Below are 15,015 nucleotides of genomic sequence, written 5' to 3'. Positions count from 1 at the left end.
CTCCTCTCCTCTCCCCTTAACTTTTCCCTCTCTCCTCCTCTCCTCTGCTCTTAATCTTTCCTTCTCTCCTCCCCTCCTAACCATCCCTTTTCTTCCCTGTCCCCTTTCTACCAAACCATCCCTCTTCTGCCCCCAGTACTTCCCATCCTAACCATTTTATCTCCCCCCTTCCCCCCTAACTATCCCTATTCCTCCCCCCTCCCCTCCCCCTGCCCCCCAGTACCTGCAGGCGTGCTAGCTGGGTCTGAAGGTGCAGCACTTTGCGGTGGGCGTGTGCCAGGAGGAGGTTCAGTTCGTCCGTGGTCAGTTTGTCGCTCGTCTCGCCAAGCTTCACCTCCGGCAGCAGCGAACGCACCTCAGCCTCGAACTGCTCCCTCCCCGCCTGTACCAAGTCCTTGTAGCTGCCTGGGAGAGTGAGGGAAATAAGTGGGGGTTACTGCAACTCCTAAAAGCAAAGAGGTAGATGCAAAGGCAGGTATACGATTACATTTTTCAACCATTATGTTCTAAAAGATTGAGAATGCTGTTTTTATTTCAGTCATTGAATTCTGAAGTATCTTACTGAATGAATTTCCACTGCAAACCCGAGATGTGGGCTTGGTTACAAATTTAGCAGGGATAGGTTACTTGTAGTGGAGATGAGTTTTAATCTAGTCTCTACAAGAGTTGGCTAGCTTTTGAAAATTGGTCTTACTTTAAAAACTACAAATTAGTCACTCTCAAAATCATACAAAAGCGCGTCATGGAGTGTTCCCAACCCACACAACGCTCAGTCTCTATCTGCAGTCAAGTGAGTTCAAGCGTTTTTCCTGTGTTTTACTACCCACTCAGAGTTTGTATTCAATCTGAGTCTTGTCATTCTGTTACAGTAATAATGACAGCTATGTGTGGTGGATATTAGTGACTACAAATCTTTTCTCTTTCCTGAGACTCACCCAACCTACCTTAAGTTATACTAAAGGAGGAGGTAATGGCTTATAAAAATAAATTCCCTTAACTACATCATAATGCACTTCTTATAAAGAAATAAACATTCCCTGAACACAACAAACAACCTGGCAACTTTAAATATTGTTAAAAATGAGTGAATAATCTGCCAACCCCCAATATATTAGTCAATGTTCACAAAAACAAAAACAAAAATCTTATCCAAAACAGCAAAAAAAGTCAAAGGAAATTGAGGTTTGCAAAATCAAACGAGAAACAGTGCATGAAAAAATGTTAATTCCATCCTCAAAAGCTAGAAAACCAACACAAGAATTCCGTCAGCCTCGTAAACATACTGCCCAAGTCATTTTTCGGTGATATCCAGATTCTTGGCTGCACCAATTTCATTATGTGATGCACTTTTTGGTAGAGTTGCCCTTGTCATTGTAGGGCGTGAGTATTCTAAAATTCTCCTGAACTTTTCTACCTATATTATGAAAATTAAGAAAAGGCAACAGCCTTTTCCAGTTTCCCAAAGTGTACAAAAAATAGCTTAGGCAGTTATTGTTTATGGTGACTAATTGGCAAAACAAACAAAACAAAAACAAAATTAGATAAGCAAGACAAAAACAAACAGCCAGCTCCCCGGATACTCACTGACGACCTTGCTGTCCCGCTCCGCCTCCAGGATGACGCCCTTGGTCCTCTCAAGTGCGTACTTCATCTCCACCAGCGCCTCCTCCGAAGCGATGAGGGCCGGGTGCTCCTTGGTCAGGCTGGAGGAGTGACCCGCACTGATCTGCTCCTTGAACTTGTCCACCGCCTCACTGCAGGTCACACAGAGGTCATGGGTCATAAGGGTTAGTGGTAGCGGGTTAGGGTTAAGCGTGGTGTAGCGGTATTTTATTTTTCCCTGTCTCCATTGAAATTGACACACAGACAGAGACAACACACACACACACACACACACACACATAAATAAATAAATAAGTAGATAAATGAATAAATTATGTGCAAAAAACAACCCTGAAAATACATAATAGGCTTAGTAAAGACACACAAACTGCAAGAGAGACTGAGAGAGTGAGCTTAATCATGGCATTCAAACTCATTAAGGGCCTGGAGCATGTGAATAGAGGAGGGGTCCAAATGATAAAGGATAGTGGAGGAAAAAAGGGAAATGAACATAAACTAAGGAAAACAGGATGCTGGTTATGTGCCCAGCCTGTGGAAAGTAGCTAATGTGATGCCGATTTTGAAAAAGGGGGACAGGTCAGCTGCTTCAAACTATCGCCCAATTAGCTTAACATCGGTTATAGGCAAGATGCTGGAGTCCATAATAGCCAGGAACATTTGGGAGTATCTAGAGAAAGGTAGGTCATGCCTCACCAATCTCTTGTCCTTCTCCAATAAAGTATTTGAGGCGGTTGACAGAGATGAAAATTATGATGTAATCTATCTTGATTTTAGTAAAGCGTTTAGCAAAAATCCTCACCACCGACTGTTGCTTAAATTACAGGCTCACAGAGTAGAGGGAAAAGTTTTGAACTGGGTCAAGGCGTGGCTTAGCAATAGGAAGCAAAGAGTGCAAATCAATGGTAAAAGATCTGACTGGGGATGTGTTACGAGTGGGGTCCCACAAGGTTCGGTATTAGGTCCATTTTTGTTTATTATTTATATCAATGACTTAGATACAGGAATTAGTAGTGATGTCAGTAAGGTTGGTAATATAAGACACTTTCGCTTCTCACCTCAGCTATTTTTAAAGGTCAAAGAGGGAGTCAGCCGGGTTCTGATGAGTGTTTCTTCAGGTTCACGGTACAGAGGAAGGGTCAAACTACCACCAGGGCCATAAGACTACTCCTGGAAATGCCCTAAACTCCTACGAAAGCCTTGTCAAATAGGTGTTCTTGGGCCACGAAATGTCTTATAATATGACTCTAAGTTTGCAGATGATACCAAGATCGGTAGAGTAATTGAGTCGGATCAGGACGCTAGTATTCTCCAGGATGAACTAAACAGATTGTATGACTGGGCGGATAAATGGCAGATGGAGTTCAATGTAGGGAAGTGCAGTATTCTGAGTGTAGGTAGGAACAACTCCTCTCACAACTATTGCTTAAATGACACTCTCATAAGCAGGTCTGGGTGCGAGAGAGATTTAGGGGTCTTAGTGAGCTCTGATTTCCATCCAAGGGCACAATGCATTCAAGCTAGAAATCGAGCAAATAGGGTACTGGGATTTATTTCAAGGAGCGTAAACAACAGAAGCGCCGAAGTATTCCTCAAACTATATTTAGCATTAGTTAGACCTCACCTTGACTATGCGGTTCAATTCTGGTCACCTTACTATAGAATGGATATCAAAATGTTAGAATCAGTGCAGAGGAGGATGACTAAGATGATTCAGGGGTTGAGAAACTTGCCATACGAGGAAAGACTCAAACAGTTAAACTTGCATTCTCTAGAAAGGCGAAGGGTGCGTGGAGACATGATCGAGGTTTATAAATGGATGAAGGGCTTTAATAAGGGAGATATTCATAAAGTTTTGTTGGTAAGAGAACTGGGTAGGACACAAAGTAACGGGTTTAAACTGGATAAATTCAGATTCAACAGGAACATAGGCAAAAATTGGTTTACTAACAGGGTTGTGGATGAGTGGAATAGGCTTAGCAGTCATGTGGTGAGTGCCAATACAATTGTCACATTCAAAAATAGATTAGATGAATTCATGGACAGCGATATTAGGTGGGGTTAAATACACGGGAGCTTAGGTTCAAAGGAGCTGCCTTGTACAGGCCTACCGGCCTCTTGCAGACTCCTACGTTCTTATGTTCTTAAAAAATATTCCAAATGGCACTGTTAAAGCTTGGAATAGTCTAGATGAGATGGCAATTAGAGCTAAGAACATCCATTACGTTGAAGCAAAGTTAGAAACAGATATGGAGGCAGGACATCAGTAGGCTATTCATGAAAGCAATCAAGACTCACTCACTCACTACAACATTTGCGAATAAGTGCATTGAGGATTATTATTGAGGCTAACATCGTATTTGTTGACGGCCCTGTGGAGCACTGCGCTAGCGGCGGTGTGAGGCTTGAAACGTCATCAACAGTAAACGGTAAACAACACAAGCTTAGCGGCAAGATAAGCAGTAAACATAATCCCACACCCACCTGGCGGCAGCGATCTTTTGGTTGGCGTCCTCCACCATCTGGTTCCGCTCCTTGGCCAGCTCCGCCACGGCCTCAAACTGCTCCTTGTCGTGCACGCCGTCGATGGCCTGGTAGGCGCTCTGGGCATGGCGCTGCACCACCCGCGCCGCATCCTCCGCCGCACTCAGGGCTCCCGTGATCTCCTTCTGTGCCAGTTGGGCCAGCTCCTGCAGTGCCTGGGTCAGCGCCGCACTCTCCACGTCCTGGGTCACCTCCGAGGACGCCAGCCGCTCCTCCAGGGCGGATATGGCTGCAGGATGAAGGACGTGTGAGGGATGGGCAAGGATACGCTACAATAGGAGTCAGCAGGACGGAGGATATGGCTGCAGGATGAGGGACTTGTGAGGGATAGGCAAGGATACAGTAGGATAGGAGGAGTCAGCAGAATGAGGGACTTGTGAGGGATTGGCAAGGATACACTAGGATATGTGGAGTCAGCAGGAGTCCAGTTAACTTATATACAAAACAAAGATGTCCTCTGACCACACCAGCAGCTCTTTGTGTGGTGGATGAGATGTCTTATGGGTAGGTGGGTGAAGGATAGAGGATGAAGAGAGGGGAAGAGGAGATATAATAGGAAAGTCAGGGGTAAGAAAAGAAACATGAAAGAAGCGAAAAGGAAAAGAATAAGAATAAGACAGTATGAAGGTTTTGTCGAGGAGGTGAGAGTAGAAAAAGAGTGTAAGAGGAGGAGAAGGTGAAGATAAATTAAGGGAGAGAAGGGGAGGATGAAGAACTACAGGTATTACTCATCTTATTCTGCCAGTATTTCAAACATTACAAGGAAAACAATACAGCTGACTAGGAACACTGTATGAGGGAATTATACATGGTCACACACATAGGAGGATTAGAGAGAGACTGAACCCTAAAAATGACAAATGGAAAGAGAGGTAGAATATAAAAACAAATACGCAAAAGTTGAATTGAGGTAAAAAAATAAATAGTACAAATCGTCACGCTCATAAAATATTTCCCGAAGTCATTTTTCAGCGATTTCCAGGTTTTTGTCAACATAATTTTTTCAACATGCGACGCCCATTTTTGTATAGTTGCCTTCGTTATTCAGGGTTTGAGTGTTCCAGAATTGGCCTTTTCATTCCTGCCTAAATCTTAAGCCCAATGAGATAATGGCAGTTCTTTTCTGATTGCCTGTAGAGTAGAAAATAATGACTTAGGGGGTTTGTTTACGGTGACGAAATATATACCCAAGAAAAAAAATCAGCTTGTGACTCACCTGGCTTCTCAGCATCCTCAGCCGCTGCAGGTGCTGAGGTCAGGGTTGGCTGCTCAGGCTCCGGTGCTGCTGGTGGTGCCTCTGTGGGGGAAGACCAAGGGAAGGACGTGTCTCAGAAATGCATGACGTTGTTAAATGTTGGTTACTGGGAGGGAGAGAGTGGAGGCGAGTGACTTACCTGAGGCATAACAAACTACATAAGTGAAGAGAAGGGAGGAAGAAAGGAGGAGTGTAAGAAGAGGAAGACGAGGAGAAGGAGGAAGTGAGGAAAGGGAGCTATTGATATGGAGAATGATTAGAAGATGAAAGTAAAGAAGTGGAGAGGAAAAGGAAGGAAGAATGGAGGAGAGGAAGATGAGAAGGAGGAGTAGGAGGAAGTGAGGAAAAGGGAATGAAGAAAGAGCTATAGATATGGAGAATGATTAGAAGATGAAAGGAAGGAAGAATGGAGGAGAGGAAGACAAGGAGGAGGAGTAAGAAGTAAGAAAAGGGAATGAGGAAAGAGCTATCGATATGGAGAATGATTAGAAGATGAAAGTAAAGAAGTGGAGAGGAAAAGGGAGGAAGAAAGGAGTGTAAGAAGAGGAAGAGGAGGAGGAAGTGAGGAAAAGGGAATAAGGAAAGATCTATAAATATGGAGAATGATTAGAAGATGAAAGTAAAAAAATGAGGCTACAGGTTAGAGAAAAAAAATCAAGCTACAATAGTAAAAGAAATAAAGCATAAAAGAAACTAGCAAGCAGAGAAGATAAGGTAGAAGTTAGTAAAGCAACCCTCACCTATACTGAGCTCAGGTGCTGCCCCAGTGTCCCCCTCCTGCTGCTGCTCCTCCTGCTCTCCGCTGTCCTGTGTGGGGGGTGCCTCCAGCGCTGCGTCACCTGTCACGGCCACCTTTAGTCTCACGCCACACGCCAGGTTCACCAAGCCGCACTAAGGGCCAGTTTTACAGCCCAGTACAGCAAGTTCGTAAGTTCCCCCAACCAAACACAAAATACAGTCATCCCTCAAATAGTAGTTTCCAGTAGTTCGGTTTCTGTTTTATACGGATTGTCTGGAAGATCTTTTTAGGATTTTTAAATTTCCTGCTTGTCGGGAAATTTAAAAATCCTCAAAAATCTAAGAAAATCCACATAAAACCGAAACTGACCTATTGGATACCGTACTATTTGAGGGACGACTGTACTATGAAAATTCCTTGTATGGTGTTTGCGATTGATATAAATAGGATTAAATTTTAGCAGACCACATGGGAAGTCTCTTTAGTGTCCGGTATTGCGAAGAAAAAACGGATCATTGTGGAGATTATAGCTTGGTTTGGGTGCTTACGCTGACTCTGTTGGACTGTCGAACTTGCCCTAAGCCAAAGCCGAGTCTATCCTTCACTTATACCACACAAAGCCGTCTCAGCAGCCATTTTAATTTTAGCAGTGAGCCAAGTCTAATATCATCATTTATGAGGAAACTCGTGTCTACTCTAATACTAATGTTAGGGGTATGTACAATGGACACAAAGCTATATGAGATTGATGAGTATAGGTATTTAGGTGTTAATGTACTTGTGGGTGAAGAGTTATGGGTGAAGGTATATCCTGGTATCAGAAAGTCCCAGGATCAAGAAGTATCAAGAAGTTGGACCACACAATACAGAGGAGTCTTTCAAGTTCTTTTCTTTTTCTTCTTTTCATTTAACATCCTTATTTTCCTTTAGGAGTCTTTCAAGTTCCCTTTTTCTTTTCATTTAACGTCCTTATTTTCCTTTAGGAGTCTTTCAAGTTCCCTTTTTCTTTTTGTTCAACATCCTTATTTTCGCTTAGGAGTCTTTCAAGTTCCCTTTCCATAATTCTAAGTAAATCTAAATCATATAAACCGGGCAGTGAACACCCTCATTGACACATGTACTATGCAAAGTTACATTAAGTGCAAACATGATAAGTATTTTGCCTAAACTGTTAAGTGTATAATGTGCCTAAGTTAAAGATAAAGATGAACAGGCAGTTTCACAGAAGTACACACACTGCACTGTAGCTACTCTCCTTTTCCTCATCTAACCTCCTTGTTTTCCCTCATGGGGTTGGATGGGCAATGAGTCTCCCGCTCTTGATGATCATATGCTCTCTCCTCCCTGATATTCATCCTGCACTGTAACTACTGGACTCAACTTCCTCCAGGGACTTGCTGACACTTTTAAATGAGTGAAAAGACAGCAGTTTTCTCTGAGTGTGTGAGAGACATCTGAGTGTGTGAGACATATTTGAGTGTGAGAGAGATTGAGGGACAGAGGATCCCGCTGTTCCAGCATGCAGGACACACGCACCATTCTGGAACTCACCCTCCTTTGGCGCCTCCAGGGGAGGTGCCGGCATGCCCTCCTCTGCCTCCTTGCCCTTCTTCTTTTTCTCCCTGTCAAGCTTCTTCTTCAAGAGGCCTTGGTCCACTTTTGGGGGGGCTGGGGGAGTGGGGGGCACCTCCACCAGGGGTCCCAGCACGGCCGAGAGGATGTAGCTGGACCCGGGGATGGACTTCTCCACACCCTGGAATGGGAAGAGACAGTGAACCCTCATTTTCACAGACTAATAAAAGCGATCGATCAAGACACCTCTCCACCTGAAATTGACCTCTCTTTTAGCCACTCTTTACTTTTTATCTTTTTTAGGAGCAGCATTTAGTGGGCTTTTTTTTAACTTTTTTAAGCCCTTGAGCTGCTTCTTTCCTGAAAAAAAAAAAATAATAATAATAATAATAAAAATATAAAAAATACTGGGACCAAATGCCATAAGGAGGACCCGGGTTCAAGTCCCACCTGCCGCTACAAACTAACAATATTCAGTCATCACTATGTGGCCTGAGACTACCCACATGTTGTCCTGATCAGTGGTGGGCACCACTAACCGAAAAGTTAGCTTCGCTAACTGGTAATCCACTAACTAAAAAGTTAGCTTCGCTTATGCTAAACTGATAAAGAAATTGGTGGATGCTAAAGGTAACTGCTATTTTTTTAATATATAGATTTAGCTTTGGTTTAGTGTTTTGGCTCTAAAACCCTTGAAAACAAACCTAGTGACCTGAAATTTCAATATGTTGTAGCTTAGACATAGAACTTCCCAGAAGCTCTCCAGAAGCCTCCAGTTTATCCTAAATCCATATATTTTACCCAAGATTTCCTTCAAATTTACGCATTTTTTACTTTTTTCCATAACTGACACTTATTTTTATTATTTTAAGTTTATTTCTTGTCAGGTGGAAAATATAAACTTCTTGTTATTAAATCCCGAGTTCAAAGAGTTGGAAATGGAAGATGCATTACTTTAAAATACCAATAAAGTTTCCATAATAATTGTCCAATTATACTCTACTTTAAGGTGTAATTTACCCAAAGGTGGAAGCCCTGGAATTATTGCGCCATGTGGCTCAACTGGTGCTGTGTCTGCCCACAACAGACAAAAACAAACCTGTATGATTTTTAATGAACTTTAAGTTAGCGGAGAAGGAACTACATTTAGCGGAAGCTAATTGTTCCGCTACCTGTTTCCAAAGTTAGCGAAAACGCTAATCAGCTAACAAAAAAGTTAGTTTCGCCAATTAGCGGTTAGTGGAAGTGTGCCCACCACTCACCAATTAGTGGTTAGTGGAACTGTGCCCACCACTCACCAATTAGTGGTTAGTGGAACTGTGCCCACCACTCACCAATTAGCGGTTAGTGGAACTGTGCCCACCACTCACCAATTAGTGGTTAGTGGAACTGTGCCCACCACTCACCAATTAGTGGTTAGTGGAACTGTGCCCACCACTCACCAATTAGCGGTTAGTGGAACTGTGCCCACCACTCACCAATTAGCGGTTAGTGGAACTGTGCCCACCACTCACCAATTAGTGGTTAGTGGAACTGTGCTGTGCCGTGGAACTGTGCCACCTCACCAATTAGTTAGTGGAACTGTGCCCACCACTCACCAATTAGCGGTTAGTGGAACTGTGCCCACCACTCACCAATTCTCACCAATTAGTGGTTAGTGGAACTGTGCCACCACTCACCGTTAGTGGAACTGTGCCCACCACTCACCAATTAGTGGTTAGTGGAACTGTGCCCACCACTCGCCAATTAGTGGTTAGTGGAACTGTGCCCACCACTCACCAATTAGTGGTTAGTGGAACTGTGCCCACCACTCGCCAATTAGCGGTTAGTGGAACTGTGCCCACCACTCACCAATTAGTGGTTAGTGGAACTGTGCCCACCATTGGTCCTGATGGCCACCTATCAACCTCCACTTTTGATAAACTCTCCCAAGAGGATCAAGTGGAGCTCCAGGGGGCAGCATGAGCTGAGTATGAATGGATCCACTATAAAACACTTGCCTCTGCTACTAACAGGCTGGGACAAGGCTCTATCAGGAAAGCCTTCCAGCACTATTGGCCAAATGTAAAAGAAGAAAAAGGGATCTCTTGTTTTTAATCTGTGTTGTGAATCAATAATCAATTAATAACTCTCTCCCCCGGCCCCTTGAATGTTAGGGCTGGGTGTCCTGACAGTCTCCCACTCACCTTCCTGTTACTGTCACTCCAGGATGCATAGCCCACCAGGCCGGCCAGGAAGGTGGTGCCTCCGGCCACCACCACCAGGCCCTTACCCACCAGGCTGCCACCCCCGCCCCCAGCCTGAGATGTCTGGGACCGCCGCCCGACACCCCCACCACGCACCACCTGCCATGGAGAAAAAATAACAGTAGAGGAATTGATGAAAAATATACATATAAAGAAATAAAGAGAATAAAGAATGACTTGTCAAGATATTAGGTTATTAGATGGTCAATTTATGGGTCAGACCAATTTTCCACAGTAGTTTTTCACATAAATTTCCTGAATTGTGCCCATCTCACAATGGTTAGGTGTTCTGCTCAGTGATCTGACAGACAATTCTGTTGGAAATCATGATATCCTTATTCTTTGCTTAACTTCCTGGATCACATAAACTAATTAAACCTGCCTGCCTAATGTAACCTACCTGGGAATTGGAACCTAACTTGGTAATTTAGCTCAGCCAGTAGCAGTGGCTTGGCCTGCCTCAGCACCCACTACACCGAGGCATCTGGATCTGGATTTGGATTAATGATGCGCAGGGCACCCGTACAGGTGCATAACACGTATAGAGAGAGACTGACTGCCTGCCAGCACCCATTACAAAGACTTAAAGAGTGATCTCTGACAGAACCAATTATCAGACTAATGAAGATGCATTAAAATCTATCAAAAAAAGATGAATCACAGGAGTGAGACGCATCTTTCTAAGATAGTGCTGTTTTTATTTCCTGATGTGAGTACTGACTGGAACAGAAGATCAGTATGAGCTAACATGCTCTACCTCAATATCACTTCTCATTATCAGTGATGAGGTATTTCTCAGAGTGATGGATATGTTAACACAAGTAGCCAGATGAGAAGTATTAGCAATAATGAAGATTACAGCTAGCATAGGATGGACAATATTCATTGGCTGACCCTTAGATCTAAGCTTTTAGAGACATACAAATAGGCTTTGGAAATCAATGACAGTGCCAAGAAAGATTCTTTAACATTTCCCTGTATTTCACTCAACACTTGCTCACGAGTGGAGATATTAACATCGGTGCTTCATGAAACGTGTCTTCATGCATTGGTTTATTGCCACACTTATGCACTTCTATAATCGGTTCACGTAAGTCTGAAGTGTGCATTATCGTGCAGCGGCAACCTGCAGCCAAACGGCGTGTCCAATTTCGTGGATACTGTATGGTAGCCTATGCACAGTAAGCAGTCGTCACTGTCAATAATGTACAGGCAGCAATAACAAATATATACCGTCAATTACAGTACCGTAGATTATGAGTTAAAAAATATTAGTAATGTTGTAAATAGCTGTTTTGTTAATATAAAGCCTGATAATTTTCTCGGTGGTGGACAGCTTCAAGGCTGTTTAATAATCATAATCAGCGATCTTGTTAATTAACAAAACAACTGTTTGGAGCATTACTTATATTTTTAACTCATAATGGACTATAATTTATGGTATTTGTTATTGCTGCCAGCATATTATTGACACTGACGACTGTTTACTGTGCGTAGGCTCCCATACAGTATCCACGAAATCGGACGCGCCGTGTGGCTGCAAGTTGCCGTTGAGCGATAACGCACACTTCAGATTCGGGTGAACCGACTATAGTTGCTACTATGAACACTATAATATTGACAGGTTACTATTTCAGTGGCAATTACTTAACAGGTACTCTTCATAGTTAAGCTGCTATGTTAGCAGCAACAGGTTATTATTATAGAAGTGATCATTTATTATCCTTAGTGGCATTAGGATACTACATCAGCAGTGATAAAATACCATCTTGGGTTAAAGGTGCAATTCTGTTAGTTCACGAGGCTGCAACATGGCAGAGTGAGGGTCCAGTGGTAGCCTACTCCGCCCCGTCAACTATGTCATTACCCCACCCAACAGGGGAGGGGGAACAGTATGAAAACAAAATTTCCCAGGAGATATTATGGTCAAAATCTCTTAAAACCAATGAGCAGTGGAAGAAAACTTGTATACATGTTAAAATGAATACTGGGCCTACCTAATCAGTCTGCCACCATGGTTAAAATTCACGTAAATTATCAAAAACCACTTCTGCAGTTGTTACTGATTTCTAGAACCTATTGGCAAGGTTCAAATACAGGTAACTCTCGATTTACGCGTTTGATTTACGCGTTTTTGAAATAACACGGGGTCCAAAGTCCATATAAATATTTAATTTACACATTTTCTTCACTTATACGCAATATTTTATGGAGTGCCCACCAGATGTCTCACGCAACTGGACTCACACAGCGCCGCGGCCACACAGCTGAGCTCAGTTCTTCCTGCGTGCCAATTGAACAACAATACAGTACCCACGCTGCCACGCTACTCAACAATAGGGGTGGGCAGGTACCAGTACCAGTATCGGTACTAACGGTACCAGCTATATACGGTACAATATCGGTACCAGACTACTCGGTACCGGTACCAATACTAGCCAGTCGCTCATGGTGTCCCTCATTTCTTCCTCACACGAGTGAGGCTGAGACTGAGTGCCTGAGTGGATATCTCGGTGATATGGATATTCTCTCTCTCTCTCTCTCTCTCTCTCTCTCTCTCTCTCTCTCTCTCTCCACTAAATGAAGTGAATATTAATTTTTCGATAGAAACCTACCTCTTGTTTGATTTACATTTTTTTTGATTTACGCGATCTCTTCTAGGACATAATACTCTCGTAAATTGAGAGTTACCTGTAGTTTAAAATAAAGACTATATGGTAAAACATCACTTTGAGTTGCCAGTGCTCATTAGTCATCTCCAATGTACACCGCCACTATACACGACTAAAAAAAATTCATTAAATCTAATGAATCAAATTAAATAACACCTAACAGGATGGCTTTGCCCCCCTCAACCCCACCACCTGCTACGGGGATCTTTGCCCCCATCAACACGCCCCCTACATTTTAATGAACAAAAAGAAATTGCTGAAACAAGCAATTTGACAAAAACGGTGCTGAGAAATCCTGACGAGCACGCTGGAGTTATCAGAAAATAAATACTGTCGACCACCTGACTGAAATTGGCGAGTGACTGGCCCTATCTTACCCATTTTCAACACATCCCTTTCTACTTCTGTTATCTATGTAAGAGCAATGTCAGACATGCATAAGTAAAGACAGGTAATTCAGTTCTCATTCTTTATGCTTTTATTCCCAGCGAGTTAGTTTGGGTGGACAAGAGCATGGCAGGGGTGTGTTTTTGGCAGGTGACAGTTAAGCCCATAAACTGTTTTGTTTGCATTTATTTATTAATAATGTTTGTTAAGGTGGACAAGAGCATGGCAGGGGTGTGTTAATGGCAGGTAATAATTCACCCTGTAGACTGTTTTGTTCATATTTTTTTTATTTATTTATTGTTTGTTTGTTTAGGTGGACAAGAGCATGGCAGGTGACAGTTAAGCCCATATACTGTTATGTTAGTATTTGATTTCTATAGCTAAGGGCAATGTCACAGGTGTATTACTAAGGAACATAATTTGGTGATAGTGAAGACCAGCACCAAAATAATGGGTGTGACTCAAATCCCCCATCAACTTCACTCAGGTGGTTGACAGTACTCTTAGATGATGATTTCAACATGCTCATCAACACCTGTGTCGCTCCCTTCTGAAGTGAGGTAAGCAACACACACAAGAAAATGAGAAAACTGCGATTAAGGTTGAGTGATCGTCACTTATCTTCGGAATATGAATGAAAATAATTGATCATAATCCCACAACTTCTTTGAATTTTTGTCTGAAAAGTTGCCTCAGAATGCCTGAAGAGTTGGTCGATGCCAGGCAAGTGATATTTCAAGATGGACCCCTATGTCACTTATCTCAGGTCAGCATGGAGCGACACATTTCTCAGTACCATTTTTGTTAAATTTCTTGTTTCGGCAATATTTTTTTTAAAGTTCACTAATTGGCAGGGGGTGTCGATGGGAGCAGAGCAAATGATCACAACCACTACCTAATCCCTAAATACATGCCTGACAACCTAAATGACCCCTTAATTAACCGCCTACGAGAGGGAGGAACTAAGTTAAACATTGATGGGTCACGGTCGGCGAGGTCACAGCCACGGTCAAGGTCACCACAACCACTAATTAACCACTAAATACATGCCTGACAACCTAAATGACCCCTTAATTAACCACCTACGTGAGGGAGAAACTAAGGTAAACATTGATGGGTCACAGTCGGCGAGGTCACAGCCGCGGTCAAGGTCACCACAACCACTAATTAACCACTAAATACATGCCTGACAACCTAAATGACCCCTTAATTAACCACCTACGAGAGGGAGGAACTAAGGTAAACATTGGTGGGTCACAGTCGGCGAGGTCACAGCCGCGGTCAAGGTCACCACAACCACTAATTAACCACTAAATACCCCCTGACAACCTAAATGACCCCTTAATTAACCACCTACGTGAGGGAGAAACTAAGGTAAACATTGGTGGGTCACAGTCGGCGAGGTCACAGGGGATCACAGCCACGGCCAAGGTCACCGGTCAGGCACTGTGGAGGTCAAGTAAGGTCAGTGGTCGGGCGCGTGGAGGTCACACTCACCCTGGAGGTCACATGAGGCCGCAGTCTGCTGGAAACCTTGAACATGGTGGGAGGCCGGGAGGTAATGGCTCTCCGGGGCCGTCGACTTCTCAGGAACCGGAGTTATCGTGCTGCTGGTGGTGGCCTGGCGCGGGACTCTCGTATACGGCCTGGTAATTGTCGTACACATCTTCCCTAATACATAATTAAGCAAAAATCAAGAATAAGTCATAAGTGGGAGCCATTACAAAGGCAATCCCACGCCTACTACTGGACTGATTGATTGATAGTTTATTGTTGCAGGTAAACAACAAGGGAGAAGGGAGACTGGGTAAAAGCATTTGCGCCTAGATATTGTGGTTCCCCTCCCTTGTTGGGCTTTCCTTCCTACCATTGTATCTTTTTAGTTTCATGGTGCTGCCTACACATGTATTAATAGTTGTATAATCACACTCTGTCCTGCCTGGGGGTTGGGATGGCATGTTCCTCCCTTCTCCCTTGTTG

At 43.3% G+C, this 15,015-nt stretch overlaps 1 protein-coding gene across 3 annotated transcripts in view; it reads right to left on the bottom strand.

The window, feature by feature from the left end:
* Positions 1-14,684, bottom strand: part of LOC127005603 (MICOS complex subunit MIC60-like) — a 29,214-nt gene extending 14,530 nt beyond the window's left edge. Inside the window, exons 1-8 of one of the 3 annotated variants that reach the window (XM_050874558.1) lie at positions 14,533-14,684; positions 9,917-10,075; positions 7,695-7,911; positions 6,160-6,258; positions 5,381-5,461; positions 4,105-4,393; positions 1,585-1,754; positions 224-405 (exon numbers count right to left, since the gene is read on the bottom strand). In XM_050874558.1, coding sequence (XP_050730515.1) covers positions 224-405; positions 1,585-1,754; positions 4,105-4,393; positions 5,381-5,461; positions 6,160-6,258; positions 7,695-7,911; positions 9,917-10,075; positions 14,533-14,577 — 1,242 coding nt within the window. In that variant the 5' untranslated portion in view covers positions 14,578-14,684. The remainder of the gene's footprint in view (positions 1-223; positions 406-1,584; positions 1,755-4,104; positions 4,394-5,380; positions 5,462-6,159; positions 6,259-7,694; positions 7,912-9,916; positions 10,076-14,532) is intronic. The other 2 variants (XM_050874559.1, XM_050874560.1) reach the window with 2 other exon arrangements.
* Positions 14,685-15,015: the final 331 nt, after the last annotated feature.

Source organism: Eriocheir sinensis, chromosome 30 (genome assembly GCF_024679095.1).
Source record: "Eriocheir sinensis breed Jianghai 21 chromosome 30, ASM2467909v1, whole genome shotgun sequence".
Taxonomy (NCBI): domain Eukaryota; kingdom Metazoa; phylum Arthropoda; class Malacostraca; order Decapoda; family Varunidae; genus Eriocheir; species Eriocheir sinensis.
The sequence above is the reverse complement of the archived record's forward strand: the minus strand, read 5'-3'. Positions and strand labels throughout refer to the sequence as shown.